A 20,943-nucleotide genomic window follows, 5' to 3' on the forward strand; every position below is an offset into this window, starting at 1 on the left:
ATAATACAGTTGTTTCCAATATTCATTATTTCAACTCCAGTCCCACCAACAGTGTGACATTCCTCCACCACTGCAGTCTCCCAGACATTCCCCACACCTGCCCCTTGCAGGCATAAAATAAGAAATGGCATCTGCATGTATATAAATAATTCTTTGATATTCCTGCTTTACAGACAAAAGAACTAATGAGCCAAAATACTAAAAAATGTTCCATCAAAATATTAAGATAATTTGTTTATTCTGTTCTGTACAAAATAATCTTTTCAGTTTTGTTTAGATATTGGAAACAATTCCATTTAAGATTTTGTTGCTCTATTTGGGATTATGAGGTTATGGTATGGTTTCTGTAGTATGTGTGTGTGTGTGTGTATGTGTAAAACTGCCTTAAAATACAGTGTATATTTTAAGTTTACAGTCTTATGCTTCTTTGAATGTTTGTTATGACACCACACACACACACACACACACACACACAAAACCCAGCAAAGCACTAGTGGCCACCACCACAGACCTTTGTGTCTCCCTCTGGTAACCTGAGAATTTTGATAAGAATCCAAGGATTTGTGATGAATTAGCTTTGTCTTTCCCCTCCCAGTGTTTCTTTATATTTCACCTAAGAATAATATTATTTAGCATTTGTTTTTATTCTTTCTGACTTATATCACTTACCATGACCTTCATCAGTTGATCCATGTTGTCAGAACAGGCAAGACCCCACCTTTTTTTTTTCAGCTAAGTAGTGTTCCATTGTATCACATTTTCTTTATCCACTTGTTAGTTGTGTACTTAAGCTATCTTTATATATATCAGCTATTATAAACAATTCTTCACTGAAGATAGATACGTTATCTATAGGGAATTGTGTTGTTTTTCAGTGAGCTATATAGGAGTGGAATTGATAGAGCATACAGTAGATGTATTTTGAATATTTGAAGTATCCATAGATTTCCATAAAAGGGAACCGGTTTGCATATTTATGAACCATGTCTAAGGATTCCTTTTTTACTTTTTCTGTGCGTTTGTTTTTTTTTTTCCTGGGAGTGGGGTGGGACCACACACCGCTATGCTCAGGGGTTACCCCTGGCTCTACACTCAAGAATTACTCCTGACCAAAGCCAGCTACAACAGAACTGATACCCAATTTACAACAAGCTAGATACAGAAGAGACCACTTATACTAGTAGTTTGAGGGGCAAAGGAGGGGCTGTATGGGATGCATGCTGGGAACAGGGGTGGAGGGAGGACAACATTGGTAGTGGGAATGCCCCTGGTTCAGTGTCACTATGTACCTAAAATACTACTATGAATGATTTGTAATCCACTTCGGTCAAAATAAAAATTATTAATTAAAAAAAGTAAAAGAATTACTCCTGGCGGTATTTGGAGAACCATATGAAATGCCACTTATCAGCTGTGTGCAAGGCCTATGCCCTACCTACCTGCTGTACTGTCACTCCAACCCCAATGTGAGTTCCTTTTTGTCCACATCCTCAACCATCAGTTGATTCTAGTCCTTCTGAATAGGCCATTCTAACAAGTATAGGCTGGTATATAAATGTTTGATTTGCATTTCTCTGATGGTTCTGGCCATTTATCTTCTCTGGAAAATCCAAAAATAGAATCTACAGGCCAGTTTTTACATGGTGTCATACCTACTATTTCTCATGTGGGAAAGCAGTATTTATGTATCTGGGTTTTAATGCTTTGTTTTCTTACAGATGGATCATATTCCAGCACTTTTGGGAATGGCAACAGCTTATATGATCTTGAAACAGACTCCCAGAGCCAGAAACCAGCTGAAACGGATTGCAAAAATGAACTGGAATCCTGTTGATGCTGAAGATTTTGAGAAGAGTTGGCTTCTACTTGCAGATATTTACATACAATCTGCAAAGTATGACATGGCAGAAGAGCTGCTAAAACGGTGCCTGCGTCATAATAAGGTAGGTGACTGAAAAATAAAAATTAATTGTCAAATATTGTTGTAGAAGGTTTCCATAAAAAGTTGTTTTAAGGAGCCAGAGAGATGGCACGGAGGTAAAGGCATTTGCCTTGCATGCAGAAGGACAGTGGTTCGAATCCCGGCGTCCCATATGGTCCCCCAAGCCTGTCAGGAGCGATTTCTGAGTGTAGAGCCAGGAGTAACCCTTGAGCACTGCCGGGTGTGACCCAAAAACCAAAAACCAAAAACAAAGAAAAAGAAAAGTTATTTTAAGAGAGCTGTTTTGTTTCTAAGGATTCCTTTTTTTTTTTTTTTTTTGGAGGGGGGATTGTGGGATTAAACATCTGTTCTTACCATGCTCAGGGAATAAACATGAAGAAGGCAGAAAATGCTGTATTCACTTAGAAATGCAGAAAAATAGAAGTTTACAGTTTTTGGTTTTATCTGTGGTATGCCCTATTCACAGGAAGAGGTTTGAGGATGTAAAATATCTGCTTATGATTATACACCTTATCCCAGAACTAATGAAAATTGCAGAAGGACATTAATTGTAGTGTTTCATCATAATAAAAGAGGATATCAGTATATATTTTGGAGGGGTCTTGAGTCATACCCAACAGCATTTAAGGGTTACTCCCAGTTCTAAGTGCAGAAATTAATCCTGGTAGGCTCGAGGGACCATGTGGAATACTGGGAATTGAACCTAGGTCAGCTGTGGGCAAGGCAAACATCCTACCGCTGTGTCGTCATTCTAGCCCAGGGGTGGCGAAGAAGTTGGACACAAAGAGCCAAAATTTTAAACTGTGAGAGTCAGAGAGTCACACCACTCAGTGACCTGCCAAAACAAACGAACACTCACACAAAAGCATATAATTTTAACAATAATATATTAAACACATATTGCATTTTGCCGTTTTGAGTGAGGGTAAAAATCCTGTTTGCCACCCCTGCTCTACCCTTTATAGCAATATTTTAAGTGAAGTATTTGCTTGGAACCTGGGAGTTGTACTGTATGGCAAAGTTGCATTTTACAAGCCTTAAGTTAGATCACTGATACATCAGACTCAAATGAGTATCCCAGCAGCACAGCAAACTTATCTCTGGCTCTGGCAACCCAGTGTGTGCAACCCTTTGTACACACACACACACACACACACACACACACACACACACGGGAGTGGAGGTTTATACACACACACACACACACACACACACACACGGGAGTGGAGGTTTGTATTATAATTTGTTGAGAAATAATTGTACTCAACTTGCAAATTAGGGTGTTTAGAATGCTTTATCTAGAGCTAGAGCAATAGCACAATGGATGGGTGTTTGCCTTGCACATGCCCACATTCGATCCCCAATTTCCTATATAGTCCCTGGAGCCTACCAGGAGTAATTAATGAACACAGAGCCAGGAGGAACCCCTGAACATCACCAGGTGTGTACCAAACTATCTAAATAAAATAAAATAAAAGGCTCTATTTTGCATTATCTATTCATTCAAATATTTTATTTTTGTTGTTTTGTTTTGTTTTCGGGTCACACCCAGTGACACTCAGGTTACTCCTGACCAAGCACTCAGAAATCGCTCCTGGCTTATGGGGCCATATAGGACACCGGGGGATTGAACCATGGTCCATCCTAGGTTAGCGCATGCAAGGCAAATGCCCTACCACGTGCACTACCTCTCCAGCCCTCAAAATCATTTTTTTTTGGGGGGGTCACACCCGGCAACTCACAGGGGTTACTCCTGGCTCCATGCTCAGAAATCACTCCTGCCAGGCTCAAGGGATTCATAGGATGCCAGGATTCGAACCCTGGTCCTTCTGCCTGGAAGGCAAATGCCTTACCTCCATGCATTCTTGCCGATCCCTCAAAATCTTTTTTAACATAACTTTTGGTATGTTAAAATTTAGGTCACATATTTAAAATAGTGCTAATGTTTATGGTTCTGATGTACAAACTTCTTGCATCTCACCACCACCATGAAATCCAGAACACTTACTGTTGTTGTCCTTACCTCAGTAACAGTATATCAATCTTTTGTCCTCCTTTAGTAACTTCAGTTACAGATTGAGTTCTTTTGAAATAGAAGTATGATTACCTAACCACATAAATTTTTTTAGAAGCTTTCAAACCTTAAATTACTAACCCGTTTAACAATTTTTACATTTTGAGTGATGTATACCATCTGCTTTTAAGTTAAATTTACCTTAAATAAATAATGGCCATTAATAGGTTTTGAAAAATCAAAATTGAAAAATAACTAACCCTTATTTATCTAATCTAGGATTAAGTGGGCTGCCTGGTAATTCCACATAGAATTCAAGTTTGCTGAAACTCCTGGCAGCAGTACATTGCATGGTTGGATGTGGCACTTTGGCACATCAACCCTGTTAATTAGGTGTATCAACATTGAAATCTGAGAAACTAGAGCTTAGAAACCTCAAATTAAATAATTTATAAATGGAGAGCAGCCAGATCTGGACAGGAAATACATAAATGACACTCAGCTATCTTGTCATTTCAGATAACAAGGAAGCTATAAAATATATTTATCATGCTAAGTAAAGACTCAGGAGCCACCCTAAGGACTCTGCCACTACCTTCTTTGGGACACATTAAGGATCAGTAAGAATAACAGCAGCGGATTTAAATATACTAAAGAGATTGAAAAGGAGGGGAAATATCTGATTGGTCACCAGAGAAATATACTAATGAACTGAGTATTATTCCTAAAGCTAGTAATAAAGATTTATAATGTAAAACTAGTAATGAATCAAGTAAAGTACAGGGTCAGATTTAAACATGTGTCTTTTCTTCAGTATGAATTAAACTACTGAATAATAAAAATAGAAAAGGAGACATTTCTCATGGTGGATATTTTCCAGAGAATACATGAAGAAAGATGACAGAATATTACATTTTTCATTATTAAAGTAATAAATGGGCATAACGTCATAGTAAAAGGGAATTGCACATTATGTGCCTCCTGATAGAAGTCCACACCATCTGTGTGACAAGGCCAGCCTGGGAAGAATAAAGAAATGTAAAAGGGGACCTAAGACTTCAATCATCATCTATGTTAACAAGTGCAGTTTATAAATCACAGAAATTTATTTCTCACAGTCCTACAAGCCTTAGATCAGGATACTATCATGCCTGGATTTATGATGAGGACCCTTGTTAGGTTTTTATGTTTTATCTTCACAACAGGGAAGGAAAGGATGAGAGAACTTAATGGGGGCCCTTAAAAGGACACCAGTCACAATCACAATCAGTCTCTATCTCTTAAATACTCTGGTTCTTAAACTTACATTAGAATTTCAGCATATGAGGTTTAAGGAAACACAGCACACACACGCACACACACACACATTGTAGTTCTCAAGATAAATAATAAATAAAGTCAATATGTTTTTAAAAAATAATATCACAAAGAACCAATCTGAGAATGTTCAGTTAAGCTACATTGAAACCTGAAGCAAAAGTTTAGACCCTATATAAACAACTTCTGACTTATAAATGTTTATTTTTTTCCTTAAGTCTTGTTGCAAAGCTTATGAATATATGGGATACATAATGGAAAAGGAGCAAGCATATACAGATGCTGCACTAAACTATGAGATGGCATGGAAACATGGCAATCAGACCAATCCTGCTGTTGGTGAGTTTAATACTTTATACATGTTTTCACAGGAGCTTGTAAAAAAAACTTCCCTTAAGAGAATTTAATTTTGGGTGCTAGGGCCATATTATAGTGTTTAAGGTGCTTTCCTTACATATGGCTGACCCAAGCTTGATATCTAGCTCTGCATTTGGTCTCCCAAGTCCCACCAGGAGTGACCCTTGAGCACAGAGCCAGGAGTAAACATTGACTAAACCTCAGTGTGGCACATGAACACACACATACATATCATTAAATGAATATGATTGTCTTTTTAAGAATAAAATATATATGGGACCATAAAGATAGTACATCAGGTTGAATATTTGCCTTGCAGTCAACTGACCTGGGTTCAATCCCCGCATCCCATATCGTACCCTGAGTACTGCAGGAGTGATTTCTGATTGCAGAGTCAGGAGTAGCCCCACAATTTTCTTTGAAAAATAAATTTTATATTCATACTGGCTACTAATATTATTAGATATAATTTTCTGAAATTTAAGCTGTTAAGTTTTTCAAGTTTCTTCACTGTATAATTATTTACTCCTTTAAACACTAACATATTGTGATGGGTCTGTTTCTCATCATAATTTGACCATGGGAATTTTTTTTTCCTACGCATCTAGATCCATTTAATTCGAGTCTGTGATAGACAGTTCATTTGAGAAATTTTTTTCTCTCAACATATGAGCAACATCCACACTACATTCAATGAAAAATCTTTTCCCCTTACACTTCCTTTTCTTTTTTTTTTTTTTTTTTTTTTTTTACTCTTCCTTTTCTTCATAAGCTTTGTTGAAATTCCCTGTGTCTATTTTCTTACACATATTGGCATTTTATTTGTGAGCTCTTCTATCATATTTCTCCTCAGGCTTCTCTTAAAATCATCCTTACTAACTTCTCTATTTCTGCCCAGGCCTCTTCAGGAATTTTATCCCCTTTTCGTTGCTCTATCCTGTAAACTAAAACAGAACGTCCCAAACTCTACTTTAGAGTACATGGCAATATATTATTTTGGGTTTTTTTTAGAAAGAGAGAGATGATTGTGAGATAAGATTTCATGGTCAATTAAGTCTGAGAAAAGTTAATTTATTGATTCTTGTCACCTTGAGCTATAGTACCAAACATGGACAAGTTTATAAGTCTGATTTAGGAGTTAGTAATGTGTGTGATGAAGCCACTTGTTGATGTAGTAGTTAGATGTTCATTCACCATAATGTGCTGTCTGTATCAGATATAGAATTAGATTTAATTTGTCTTCAAGAGATCATCTTTTTAAAAATATTTTGACACCATTTTGAATTATAAATCATTCACAGTTGTATTTCATACATATAATGACAGTTAATTAGGGCCATTCCCAACACCAGTGTTGACTTCCCTTCCACTATAGCTTCTAGCATGTATCCCACCCTTAGTCCCCTGGACTGCTATGTAACAGGTCCATTTTGTGTTTAGCTTGTTATAGTTTGGATTTCTTGATTCTGTTGTTAACTTTGGCTTGGGAATTTAGATCTGACCTTTTTCTTTTTTTTTACTCAATGCTCCTAAGACCTCTTGACCCCTGCATCCACTTTATTTTTTCTATTTGTAGGAAGACCATGGTCCATCCTAGGCAAGACAGACAGACACTTTACCCCTTGCACCACTGCTCAGGCCCCCAGATATCTTAAATAATTTTTATAAATATCACACACTATTTTGTTTTGGCAAGTATATAATAAATAATTATTATATTTTATTATTCCTTGGTAACAGTACAAATGGACCTCTTTTTTTGGTTTTGTTTTGTTTTTGTTTTTTTGGGCCACACCTGGCAGCTCTGAGGCACACCTGGCAACTGAGGCTCTGCACTCAGAAATCACTCCTGGCTCTGGGGACCATATGGCATTCCAGGAATCGAACACGCGTCTGTCCTGGATCAGCCGCGTGCAAAGCAGACGCCCTACCACTCACTGTGCTACCACTCTGGTCCCCAAATGTACCTTTTGAAATATACTTTTTTATCCTTGACTATTCCATATATGCTTGGATGATATATGTGTGTATATGGTATATCATATACTGTAAATTTTAGATGATTCCTATTATTTTATTTTTACTGCCATCTAATTAGCTGTATTAGCCGTAATTCTTCCTAAGCACTTATTAGAAATCTAAAAGTCCATTTTAGTATTTTTATTAAAGCCCCATAGTCACATTCAAATTTTGCTATTTAAGAGGTAAATAAAATTATTTACTATATAGCTTATTTACTTATATTATTTTTAAACCTTTTTGTTATTAATATATATTTACAATGAATAAATTGTTCTATTTTCTTGTCAACTTTTTAATTTGCTCATGTAGGAATTTTACATTATCTTTTGTTAGGGAGCATACTCAGTGGCACTCAGGGGTTATTCTTCGCTCTGCATTCAGAAATCACTCGTGACAGGCTCAGTGAACCATGTAGGATGTCAGGGATCAAACCCAGGTCAGCTGCATGCAAGGCAAATGCCCTACCTGCTGTGCTAGCTCTCCAGCCCCAGTATCTTAAATTTTTTCTGATTTGCTGGTGCATGAATTATGATCATGGCACTTTAATATTAGTAGTTGTGGTTATTGTTACTGGTCGTTGAGGTGAACTGTCTGATGGATGTTTCCCCATCTCTGTTCCCCTTTGTCACATGTTCCCCATGTCCCCATTACCTTGTGCTGTGAATCCATTGGCTCTTGACTCTTCTGTCTTCTTTCTCTTATCTTTCCACACACCCAACAGTGCTCTTGCTCTTGCCCCTAGATCTCATCTCCCAAGTCTGTGCCTCATTCTCCAGGCTTCAGTGTCTGGCATCCACACCCTCCGCAATGAAGGTTCTTAATATAGTTTACTTGATTTTTTCCTTTCTTTATAGCATGTATCTCAATTTTAAGCTATTTGTGTGCATCCATAATTGTTCAAATAATGTATTTTTTTAAGAGAACATACCGCTCATTATTGTAGGAACCAATTTGCTTGACATGCTAAGTGCTAAGTAGCCCATCCTGTATAAACAAATACAGCCCAAGCATGGAAATGGTTTGTAATCTGAATACATGAAACTTTTGAGTAAGTTACCAAAATCATGTGTATGGGGGTGGAATGGTAGTCCATTAGCCAGTATTTATCAGCCTTTTCTGATTTTGACTCCCTTCGGGCATCGTTGTCTCATATTGTGGCCCTGCATTTATAGTTATCACCTGGGAAATCTTAGGGCTCTACAGGAGGTTCCTATATTCCCAGTTGAGAAATGTTGCTCTAAACCAGCAGTTTGTTCACTGCAGCCCCTTTTCTCCCACTCCCTTACTTCTCTTTCTCCTGTTCCACTCCACCTTCTGTTCCCTCGTTACCTTTCCATCTGAGTGCCATCAGCAACTTGAGTCTCAAAGTTTCTATTGAGTAAAGAGAAAAGGGGTTATGCAAAGAAGAGTTTGCAGGGTGCTACAAGGGAGCTCTGTGGATAATACTATTTATTATGAATTATCATTATGGTTTTTGTCTTAACAGGATACAAACTGGCTTTTAATTACTTAAAGGCAAAAAAGTATGTGGAAGCAATTGACATTTGTCATCAGGTAACAAACAACTTATATTTGGGTTTCTTAAATTTTTTTTCAGTTGCAATTTTTTACATTTAGTTTTCTCTCAACATGTAAATTTGTAAAGGTAGGAGATGAAGTGTTTTGGTTAAATAAATTAAATACACCCAATGAAATTTTGAAATTCAGAAAATGACAGTTTAATTAATTTAAACACTTAAAAATTAGTGCAGTAAAGAAAGGTCCCCTTACAGACAAAGACTTGAAAGAAACATGTTAAAACTCAACCTGAGCAGCTACTTACCTGGTTGGCAGAGAATTTCCAGGAAGCTTGCTTGGAAGGCTTTCCTAAATAAATAAATAAATAAACAATAAATAAATAAATAATAAGCTTAGATTTATAAGTCCGAATATATTTGAGGATTGCCCTAGATTTTCCAAATTATAGTTTATAACAAATTCTTGGGGCTGGAGTGATAGTACAGTTTGTAAGGAACTTGCCTTGAATGCTATCAACCCAGGATAAAGCCCCTGCACCATGTGTAGTCCTCTGAGCAGCCAGGAGTAATCCCTGAGCACATTGGGTATGATCCCAAAACAAATAATTTTTTAAATAGAAATTACAACTAATAGGACTTAATTTGGTATTTTAGAGACTCCTGATTTATAAATTAAAGAATAAAATATAATTTAGAAATTAGTTATATATCTCTAATTGGATCCCTACTGTATGATCCCTGATTGAAAAAGATAAGCTAATTGCCTTCTTAGAATTTGCATTTCTTTATATGCACATTTTTCATCAGTATACCATAACTGTTTTTATGTTAACTATTGGAAACTCTAGGAAAAGCTTCTTAGAAGATTTATGTACAATCCCTTATCCTAGATAGCTGTGTCAGCCTCAGTGGTGACTGTTGATTTCTGAGTCTGCAAGGACTATTTCACATTAAGACTAAGACTGTTTTTTAGTATAATATTATGTGTTATAATTGTATAAAGATTAGGGCTAAAAAGCTAATGTCATTCTAACCTTTGTCTCAGTAGACTTGGAAATGTATATATGTTGAAATATTCCAAGTAAATTTTATATGTGTGCCTGGTTAAAGAATATAGTAGGCCAGAGAAATTGCTCAAAGCACTGAATATTGATAAATCCTGAGTTTTATCCCAAGCAATACATGGTCCCCGAGCATTAGCCAGAACAAAAAACATACATTAATGAGGGTTTTTTACATACCTTGTGTAAAATCAATCCCTAGGCCATATTTCTAACCTTAGAGGTATGGGTCTGAAGGAGGGTAGCGACAAAGAATTAATAAACCAAGCCAGTCAGGAGAGTCATAGAGTCAGTCTGCTTCTTGCTTTGTAGTCTCTCTGCGCACCAAGCCAGACTAACTTTTCTTTATTAACCCATAAAACACCCCTATCCAGGCGGATTTTTTTTCATATCAAAGAGATAGATTTAAAGGAAAGAGGAAGCTGGGGGGGATGCTTTTGTTTTGGGTTAGTAGCTAGCTGGTTGTCATCTAATACCTTGCATAAATAGCTAAATTTTAAAATATTTTAATTTAGTTATTTAATTGCTTCCTATAACGTTACATAGTAATTTTTTTCACTTCCCATGTGGCATTTTTTTGTTTTTGCCTAATTATTGTAGGTTTTATATATTTAGAGGACTACAGCTAAATAAATCGATTTTCACCTTTAAAATACACACTCACTGATATGTGTCATAAAAAGAAAAAAAAAGCAAGAACAATCAATATCCAACAAAATAAATCCTAGATTTTGATGACAGAACTAAGGTTAATAGTTGTAAGAGAGTTGAGAGGGTGTATGGACTAAGGTTGATGGGTATTGGCATTTTTGTGGGTGTGGTAGATAACATAATGTCCCTAAGATTTAAACATTCATGCTCTTGTAAATCAAGACTGCCTCTGTAGAAAAATAAATAGAAGTAATAGAGTAAAATTCTTGCGCTTTTTGGTTTGATTTGAATTTTTTGTTTTTTAATGTTTTATTGCAGGTTCTTGATGCACATCCAACATATCCCAAAATCAGAAAGGATATACTTGATAAAGCCCGTACTTCTTTAAGACCTTGAAAATTATTTTGTTGGTGAAGGGGGCAATCAATGGAATCAGCCATGCAAATAATTTGAATGATTTGTCAGTAACGGAAGCAAATTTTTCTTTCTCCAGCAGAGGCTGCTCTTGTATATGAAGAGAAGTGCAGTGGCAGATAGATGTTTTCTATAAAAAAAAAAAATGTTTTCTATAAACAAGGTGAATGAAAGCTGGTTTGATTGACTCTTGATTAGGTGCAAATTTTGTGCCTCTGTATAAAGACTGTAATTCATTTTCATAAAAACTATTTTATTAGAATCTGGGTAATTGTGTAGCCTTTATTTTTCCCGAGGAATATTGTTTATTTGCAAAATTCTCTGTAAATGTGATTGTTGTCTATTAAAACATTTTGTAACATTTTGCTAATATTTCCCAGGACTTGAGTAAATTTCTTGTAAATGATTTACTAAAAAAGGAATATGTCTTTTAATAAATATTTAACCCATCTATGATGTGATTCTTCTTAGAACTTCAAACACATGCTAAATTTTACACATTCAGGATATGTCTTTTCTCCATTGATTTGTGATGTTAATATAGATTTGCAGAAAGTGAATTTCCTCTCTGTGAACTCTTTCTCCTTATTGCCGGTGTTTAAGCAGTATCTGAAAAGTTTATGTACAGAAAGCTTTGCATCATAATTTAACTTCTACTTGAGGACTAGGTCTAAGGGACAGAATATTTGGAGTGCACAGGGACTCAGAAAGTTTGTCATGCACAAGCAACTGCTTGCATACCCTAATGTGCCAAATCCCTTTGGCATAGAAATTGTCTTTTATTCTCAATTTAGCCTAATCATAATAAACCCATTTCCTAGTAATGCTTCTGAAATTTGCTTTTACATCTGCTTCAGTTGTTTTTTAAAAATAGTCACATAGTTGAATTTCATTTGCATTTTAATAGCCATTTTTTATAATAATTTTTAAAGTCCTGCACTTTAAAAAGTGTTATGTTATTTGTTTATTTTGAGCTCCATTTTATTTCTGACCACTTCTTCGGTTTAGTAATATTTTTTAATTCCAATTACATGTTAAAAAAGTTTTATTCAGTCTTTGCACTTTGCTTTAGCAGTTCTAGTTTAGGAAATTAGAATAGAAAAGTAGAACATCTGATTTCCCAGCAAGACATTTCCAGTACTCCTGTCTGTAGGATGTGGTATTTGATTTCAAGTCTTAAGCAACAGCTTATTTTATACCTACCATTTATTAGGTACTGTTCTAGCACCTTTCCTTAGGTAATAACTTTACAATTCCATTCAACTCTCTTGAGAAATAATACTCTTGTTTTTCATATGCGGAAGATGAGCACAACTAATTCAAGTCATACAAAAAGAAAATAACAAACCTGGATTCCATACAGCCTAAGCCAACACCAAAGCCCTTTATTTCCTCCAAATACCCTTCAGAACTAAGAAATTTGGGCCAGGGTGTTAGCGTAGTGGTAGGGCATTTGCCTTTCACTCAACTAACCCTGGATGGATGTGGGTTCGATCCCCGGCATCCTATATAGTCCCCGCACCAGGAGAGATTTCTGAGTGCAGAGACAGGAGCAAGGTGTTCCCCCCCTCCAAAGAAAAAGAACTAAGAGCTGGGAGTATCTTTAAAAAGAGAAAGTTGTCTGCATCTCAGTAATAGATGAAACTAAGTATTCTATCACGATGATAGCAAGGTAATGAAACTAAAAAATGAACTGGGTAGAATGAAAAGTCCCTGCAAATGTAAAAAGTATCCAAGTCCAAGTGGAGAAAAGCACTGTGAAATAATAGTTAACAAGAATGTGAAGTCAGAGCAGCCTTGGTTGAAATTTTGGTCCAATGTCTTACCAGATGTTCTCAGATTTAATAGGCTCATTTGAGAAATATACCTGATTTAAATTGTTGTAAGATGAAGTGAAAACATGTTTAAGACCTGTCGTGAATTTGGCTGAATTAGGCTCTTAATAAATTGTAGTAGTTTTGTTTGATTTTTGTTTGTTTGTTTTGGGTCACACCTGGTGGCACCTAGTGGTTATTCCTGGCTCTGTGCTCAGAAATCACTCCTGGCTCAGGAGACTCTTTCGGATGCAGGGAATCGAACCTGGGCCCTTCTGGGATTGGCTGCGTGTGAAGCAAATATCCTACCGCTGTGCTATCTCTTTGGCCCCTCTGTTCAATTATTTCAAGTGAAATAGAACCAAGTGATAAATGTGATTGAGAATTTCCATAGAAGAAATGAGAAAACGTAATTCAAGATGAAGTGAGGAAAACAATCCCTCAAGACTAGCTTTACAGCATTTAGCATTCTCTAATGTTCTTTTCTCCCACCTCTTATTGTTTATCCTCTTTTTCTCCACCCCACCAACAAACATGCTATACCATGCATTCTACCTCAGTCTCATTTTATTCATCTAGATTATAACATACATTTCACCCTCCCCTATCCTCTATCTAGAATTTCCTTCCTACCTTCCTCCCCTAATTCTGTATTCTGTCTCCAAGCCTTCCTCTGACTCATTTAATGACTTATCCATTTAGTATCACCTACTCAAGCAATGTTCAAGTCTACAACCTAAAGCAACCATCCTGTTTACTCTGTCATCTTTTAAAAACTCTAGTTAGCACTTAATCTCAGGTATTACTCTGTCCCTTTAGGAGGTTTGAGGCAATATCCTGAGGTACTCATTGCTTTCAGTGTTCAGGGGGCCATATGTGGTGCCAAGAATGCAGTAAGATTTGGCCACATTGCAAGACAAGTGCCTTGCTCCAGCCACTAATTGTACTTTATTTTTTTTTATATCAGCCTTCTCAAGCTTGCGTTTTGCTGGTTAAAAATAAGTAGGTAAGAATAAAAGTTGTCATTCTTTAAACTCTATTCCCAACTCCTATTTTGGTTTTTGGTTTGTTTTTGTACGAAATAGAATTGAACTTATTTGAATTGTTAGGTCAAAGATATTCATTCAGAAAGTTAAAGAAAACATTGCCAGAGTAGAATAGCAGGACATGGGAGTAACAAGGGAGATTGGAGGATCAGGCCTGTAAACTCAGAAAAGAGTGAGGGCAAATCTTAGTCTCTGCTCTTAGCAATGAGTTTTTAGTGATGATTGTGGCCTTACCTAAAGTCATTCAGGGTCATATTCTGCTGTGGGCATTCTATATTGTGAGCAGTGACCTGCATCTGGGGTGTCTTGGAGACTGAAAGCACTTGCATCTACATCCCTCAGAGGAAGAGAGCACTCTTTTCTAAGATGAATAATGTCCTTGTCGATTATTAATTGCTGTGGGGTAGGAGAAACTAGATACATACTGGAAGGGTGGGAAAGAGGGATTGATTTTATTATGCTTTTACCAAAACATAGGAGTTTTTAGTATCTTGGGATAATTATAAGAAAAAGCCAAGACACTGAAAGTAAGAGACAGAAGGGAGAGACATGAAAATGTATGTTTTTGGAGAGTTTAAAAATCTTATAATCAGGGCTTGGGATATAAGAACTGGAGCACATCATGCAGGAAGCCTGGGTTCAATCCCTAGTACAAGTTCTCTCAGCACTGCCAGTAGCAACACCCCAAATACCAAACTAAGAGTAGTCCTCACCCCTGCACCACAGGGTGTGGCCACAAAATAGTACAGACACCCCCTCATCCCATCCCCCAATCCCACAAAATGGAAGTTTTACAGTCAGAAAAAGCTGTATGATTTCTTTGAGCACATGAACAAAAACGACTGCAGAAAAGTGTTATTTACTTAGATGGCCTCAGAAGCCCTTATGCCAATTAGCTCCAACAGTTTTACAAGTAAAGTGGACTTTGACCTGGAGGCAGAACCACTCCTTCATAAGCATGGAATTTGGGGCCTCTGTTTTCCTTGGGCAGGGAAGTGTTTTTCACTTACTTCCAGGTCCCTGGTTGTGGTTGCTGGAAGTCGGCCTGCCAGATTAGAGAAGGTTTACTGTAACATTATAAATCATGATTCTGAGCAAAAGACTGTTTCTTACTTTTAATATTCTCCCTAAGAACCAGATGTTTTCTAGAGAAATCTGCCTTACAGTGCACATAAATGAATCTGGCACAATGCCCGTAATAGCAATTTGACCCCATAAATGAGGAAAGCTGAGTAATAAGCAGGTTCTAAATGTCTTCCTTCCGAGTAGTATAACCTTAGAATCTATGACAATCTTTAAACTGGGTTGTTTTCAAATAGTGCATATGTTATTTTTAACTTTCTTCAAACAAAATCTTTTGGCAATGTAAAAGAAACTCTGTTTTGAAAAAAAAATAGAGTATTTTAAGAAGGTAATTACTATTGCAGTTTCCGCCAGGGCAGGCTAGTTTTATTTTTAATGGGGAAATGATGTAAGAGCCTTGGAGGAAAGAAAAAACTTGAAATGTGAAAACTAGAACTGTGAAGTGTTCAGTAGTATCCTCACTTGTAATGAGTAAGGATAATAGATCCTGTTTCACAGTTAGAGATTAAACTTTCTTTGAAAAAAAAAAAAAAGCTATGCTTAAGACTTTGAAGGGGAAAATGTGCTAAAATGCTGAGTAGTTATGTAAATGCTCTTTTCAGTTAAAATTAAATACTTGAAGTTACTCTAGTGAATGAATGAAAACTTCTCTAACATATATATATACATATATCTCGTGAATAATATCTGTCCAGTTTTCCATGTTGCATTAAATCACACATTGAAAATGAGTCTTTGAGAGTAAGGTGAAGTTTGGGATATTGAGAAAACCCTGGAGCATCATAAAATGATTTAACACAGAGAGGCAAGGTGAAGAAATGGAAGTAATGAAGTATGTCTCAAACCTAATATCAAACATAGTGTGCTAACCACATAACTTGCCTTTTATGAAAAGTAATATCTCAATTTTTGTTATTAAGCCACTATTATTTTCAGAAATTTTACATATTTTTAATTGTTGGTATTATACAGTGCTGAGGAATCAAACCTGGTACTACACATGCCAGGCATGTTCTTCTACCCCACAGCCACATTCTCAGCTCTATGTTTTCACAAATCTTTAAAATGACAGTTATTCATCTACTTCAGATAAAATATTTGTTTTTGACCCCAAAACATTATTGGGGGAGTTATTTTTTAATTCTCGTTTTGAAATCATTTCAAATTTAAGAGTTTAGGAATATAAAAAGAATAAAGAAAACCCAACATACCATTTACTCAAATACATATTTAAATATTGATAATATTTTACTTCATTGATCATTTCTTCTTTAGTGCATACAGTTTTTGTATGTAATTTAAGTGCATACAAAAATCATAGACAAAATTTTTTCTGATACTTTTGTGAGTTTGTTGTGTTGGCTATGTGCAAGGCAAACACTCTACTGTTGTGCTATTGCTCTGGTCTTTTAGAAAACATATTGTATGTATATTTATTTATACATGCTCTTGTACCTAAAAGGACTAATATCTATGTATGTATACATATGTGTATGTATACATATAGATACATAGATAAATTAATATTCTTTCTTGATTTCCCCAATTTTTATTCCTTCTTCTACAATGAGATATTGAATCCCAATAGCCTGTACTTACTCAGAAATTTTTCATCCAAACACACTTAACAACAACAACAACCGAAACTACTGGGCAGGAGAGAGAATATCGAAGTTAAGATGTTTTCTTTACATAAGCCAAACCCCAATTCCATCTCTAGCACCACCTATTATTTCGAGCACCATGGGATGTGGCATAAAATAAAAATCAACTAAAAGAAACCTCAGGAGGATTTGTTTGCTATCTTGCAACCTCTCACTATACAACTCATTTTTTATTGATTTTAATGTAGATGCATTTATCAAGTTACCTTAAAATGTTATTCTGCAACGTGCAAATATGAACTATTTTAAAAGTCAAACTAAATAATTTATTGATGACAAGAGTGTATGCTCTGCTCCATAGGCCAGCTTTTTACTCTCCTTCCAAATAGTCACCTCCTTGCAAAATAAGTGCTATTCCTCTTCACCTAGTCAGTATAAGATTGATGATACAGTGGTAGGAAGAAGATTAGGAGATGTTGAAACTCAAGCAAAACACAGACTGAAGCTTGAGAGCTGCACTTTTTGCTTAAAATATGTTTTAGTTCTGTATTATTAGAAGCTGCTTTATTTTCGATTTATTCTTGAGGGCTTTTGATTTGATATCATTGTTTACATGGCAGTTATAAATACCTCTAAAAAGAGATCATGAGCAAATTTTCTGCTTAGATCATTCAAAACACAAGATTTTGGTTTTAGCTTCAATTTGTTATTTTTTTCAGATTGCTACCCTATTTCGTTGAGTGAGTCTTCGTCTTTGCTGGGAAATATTAGATATATTTCTTCTCGTCTTTATTTTTGTGCTCAAATTTTATATCTATTTTCTGGAGTTTGACAAAAATGGTTTTGAATAGCAGAGCACCAAAGAGGATGGGGAGGTCAGCTATGTTAATTTCAAAGCACCCCAGTCTTGGTGTGAGGTTGCCTAGCAACCATCTCTCAGGCCGCTTTGTGGCTACAAGGAGAGGAAGCAATTCTATTCACTCTGCAGCCAAGGTGGTTTTATCCAGTGAAAGGGCCCAACACAAACCCCGTCTCTCCTTTCCTGACCACCTGGTACACTTCACACACGATGAGAGAACGATTCCATCCCTTGATGCTTTCGATCTAAAACAGATATAAAATGGAGGGGGGCATGCGACGGTCAGAGTAGAAGTGACCTTCTCCCTATGTTAAGTTGAGACACATTAATTAAATCATTCTGTCTCTCTCTTTCTCCTAACATGAAAGCATACTCCCCTGCCCCTTCAAGTTCTAAAAACCAGTTATGTTAAATGCAAGTGCAACTGCCTGCTGAGCATCAGTTTCCATAGCAACGCGAGGCAGGAGTGGTGTTTTTCTCCTCCGGCACAGGATGGCAGAACAGTGTTCCACCCGGGGCTCTCTGAGCAGCATGCTGACTCGAAACAGGCATCTGGGCAAGCCCATGTATGTGTTTCTCTCCACGTTGACTTGAAAATATAGCCCACCCCTCCGCTTCCCCAAAGCCATAAGCTTTTAGGATTAAACTTCAGTGGGTGGCTCAAGTGCCCTACCTTCAGGCACTGCAGAGAAGGGACCAGAAGTGACAAACTAGAATTCTAAGCCCACATGAACATCTGAGAGGTGGAGAGACAAGATCTAAAAGCATAGAATCTACCCTTTAGAAATTCTTGACAAGAGAGAGAGAGAGAGAGAGAGAGAGAGAGAGAGAGAGAGAGAGGAGAGAGAGAGAGAGAGAGAGAGAGAGAGAGAGAGAGAGAGAGAGAGAGAGGAGAGAGAGAGAGAGAGAGAGAGAGAGAGAGAGAGAGAGAGAGAGAGAGAGACAAACAAATGTTTAAATCATTTGGGATCTCTTAATTTAATTTTGTATGTGAATTATGCTTATCAGGATAACATTTGGGTTCAACTCAAGAGTAGGTTCTAGAGAGTCTTTAGAATTGCTAATTAAATTTGATAATCGTAAAAATGCTATGTGTTGTTCTCACTTGCCTGCAATTATGACTAAGCAGAGAGGCAGTTTGTGTCCTCTGTCAGGTATTAGCAGAGTCATTTTAGGTAAGTTCCGTGATTTCTCCATGCTTGCTTGGATCTTCTAATACTTAAAATGGAGATTAATAGGGGATGATTGATAGCGGGAAGTAAGGCAGTGGGTGGAAGCACTATGAAGGGGTTGGAAAACATTTATAAATTCCACTCAGTCACTCACCAAGAGCTTTCTCTAAATCTGGGACCCACCCAGGGAGAGCTTGATGAGGGAGGAGTGCTAAATTCCCAGGCAGCAAAAGGGCAACCAAGTTAGTATCTGCGGCTTACCTACCTTCAATTTTCAGGTTATTCTCACCACTCTGCTTTCTATTCTGACTTGTCTTGCTGGTCTGCCTGCAAAACCAGTCCACAGAGGAATATCTCTTTTTCAGAGCTAGACCCTGCTCATTCACAGAAACAAGTGTTATCAGCGATTTTTGTCACCATATTTGATGGAAAGGAGTGAATTAAATAACATACACTGATTCTGAATGCACTTCCCCAAAGACTTGCCAAACTGTTTTCTAAGCAATGGCACCACATGGAGAGTAGAAGAATTCCCAAAGTGCCTATCATGGACTTTCTTTTCTGGCAACAATACGCATTCTCATAACTTTCTAACAAATCATTGCCCTAATTTCTAGAAAGCATTACCTCTTTAAATACAGAGTAGGGCCAGAAAATTATTAGGGACCAGAAAAATAGTAAATAGGCTGAGTGCATGCTTTACTATGTGGCAGACCCCAGTTTGATCCCCAGCACTCCATGGTCCCTAAAGTTCACTAAGAGTGAACACTGATTACTAAGGCAGGAGTAATCCTGAAGCACTGCCAGGTATGACTCTCCAACAAAACAAACAAAATTGTCAAAAAAAAATCTAACTTCTTCATAATATTCAGGGAATCCCTTCTCTTCATTGCTGCTGATATTGTTGCATGAGTAGTAGTTGCTTACACACCTAGATGTGATATTCCCACCGTTAGATATAGAACTCATAATGTATTTGTGGTGGGAGAGGGGTTGCTGTCAAATTGCATTCCTTACTTACTTTGCCACGGTGCTCTCTGTGGGTGGTATTTTTTGGTTATGATGCTGTACTCATTCTTTTCTTTCATTTTTGTTATTTTTATGCCACACCCAACTTGCTCAGGGCTTATTCCTAATTCAGTACTCATGGATCACTCTTGGCAGATTTGGGGGGGGGGGGCATTTGGAGTATTGAGGATCAAATCTAGATTGCCTACTTTCAAAGCAAATGTCTTACCTACTCTACTATCTCTGGCTCTGGGTCTCACTCTTTGGTAGTGATGGTCACACATTGTAATCATAGTGCTCAGCCCACACACATGTTCATGAAAAGTTGCACTTCTTGACACAGGTGCTCACACATCATTAATTGCAGTGTCTCTTTTTGTTCTGGTATACACATATATCTGGTTTTAATGGAACTGCAGCTTATTTCTAACATCAAGGATTACAAACAGTAGAACCGCAATTTCATGCTGGGTCCATGGTGCAGCATCAGTGCACAAACTGGAGAATTTACACTTGCAAGTAATTCTTCTAAGCCACTGAGTTATTATTCTTTGGGACAGAAGTCAGGAGTATATATGAGTTTATGTAGTAATTTGTAGGTATCTATATGCATGTGTTTAAATGTCAGTGCAAACATGTGAATATGCATAATAGTACAAAAATATTAAATGTGCACATTCACGCACCTATTTAATAGAATGCATATCAAGAGAATAAGTTCCATAGATGTAGTTTTCTCATATTTATCTCAATGTAGACTCCAAGCTCTTCATTATTGTCAGTGATTACAATTTGTAAGTAGGAGCACCAACTTTGAATATTCTGAATGATAATAGGTAAGATTTCAAGAACTTTCTAGAACCTACTAAGGTCAACACGGGAGTCAGAAAAAAAATAACTAGAGCCAGAGCAGGCTTTACACTATAACACTAACATTTTCTTTATGTTGTTCATTTACTCAATGAAGTGATTCAACTTTTATGGAGGACCTGCCCTGAGCCAGACCCTATGCTAGGCCAAGATAGTTTCCGCACACTGTGAAGAATGTTTTGTCCAGGTTAA

General features: G+C 36.8%; 1 protein-coding gene across 1 annotated transcript in view; it reads left to right on the forward strand.

The window, feature by feature from the left end:
• TTC21B (tetratricopeptide repeat domain 21B) overlaps window positions 1-11,428 on the forward strand; it is a 79,990-nt gene extending 68,562 nt beyond the window's left edge. The window contains exons 26-29 of the mRNA XM_049773379.1: window positions 1,719-1,943; window positions 5,492-5,612; window positions 9,139-9,206; window positions 11,200-11,428. Coding sequence (XP_049629336.1) covers window positions 1,719-1,943; window positions 5,492-5,612; window positions 9,139-9,206; window positions 11,200-11,277 — 492 coding nt within the window. The 3' untranslated portion in view covers window positions 11,278-11,428. The remainder of the gene's footprint in view (window positions 1-1,718; window positions 1,944-5,491; window positions 5,613-9,138; window positions 9,207-11,199) is intronic.
• The last annotated feature ends 9,515 nt before the right edge of the window (window positions 11,429-20,943 follow it).

The sequence above is a fragment of the Suncus etruscus genome, chromosome 5, assembly GCF_024139225.1.
Source record: "Suncus etruscus isolate mSunEtr1 chromosome 5, mSunEtr1.pri.cur, whole genome shotgun sequence".
Taxonomy (NCBI): Eukaryota; Metazoa; Chordata; class Mammalia; order Eulipotyphla; family Soricidae; genus Suncus; species Suncus etruscus.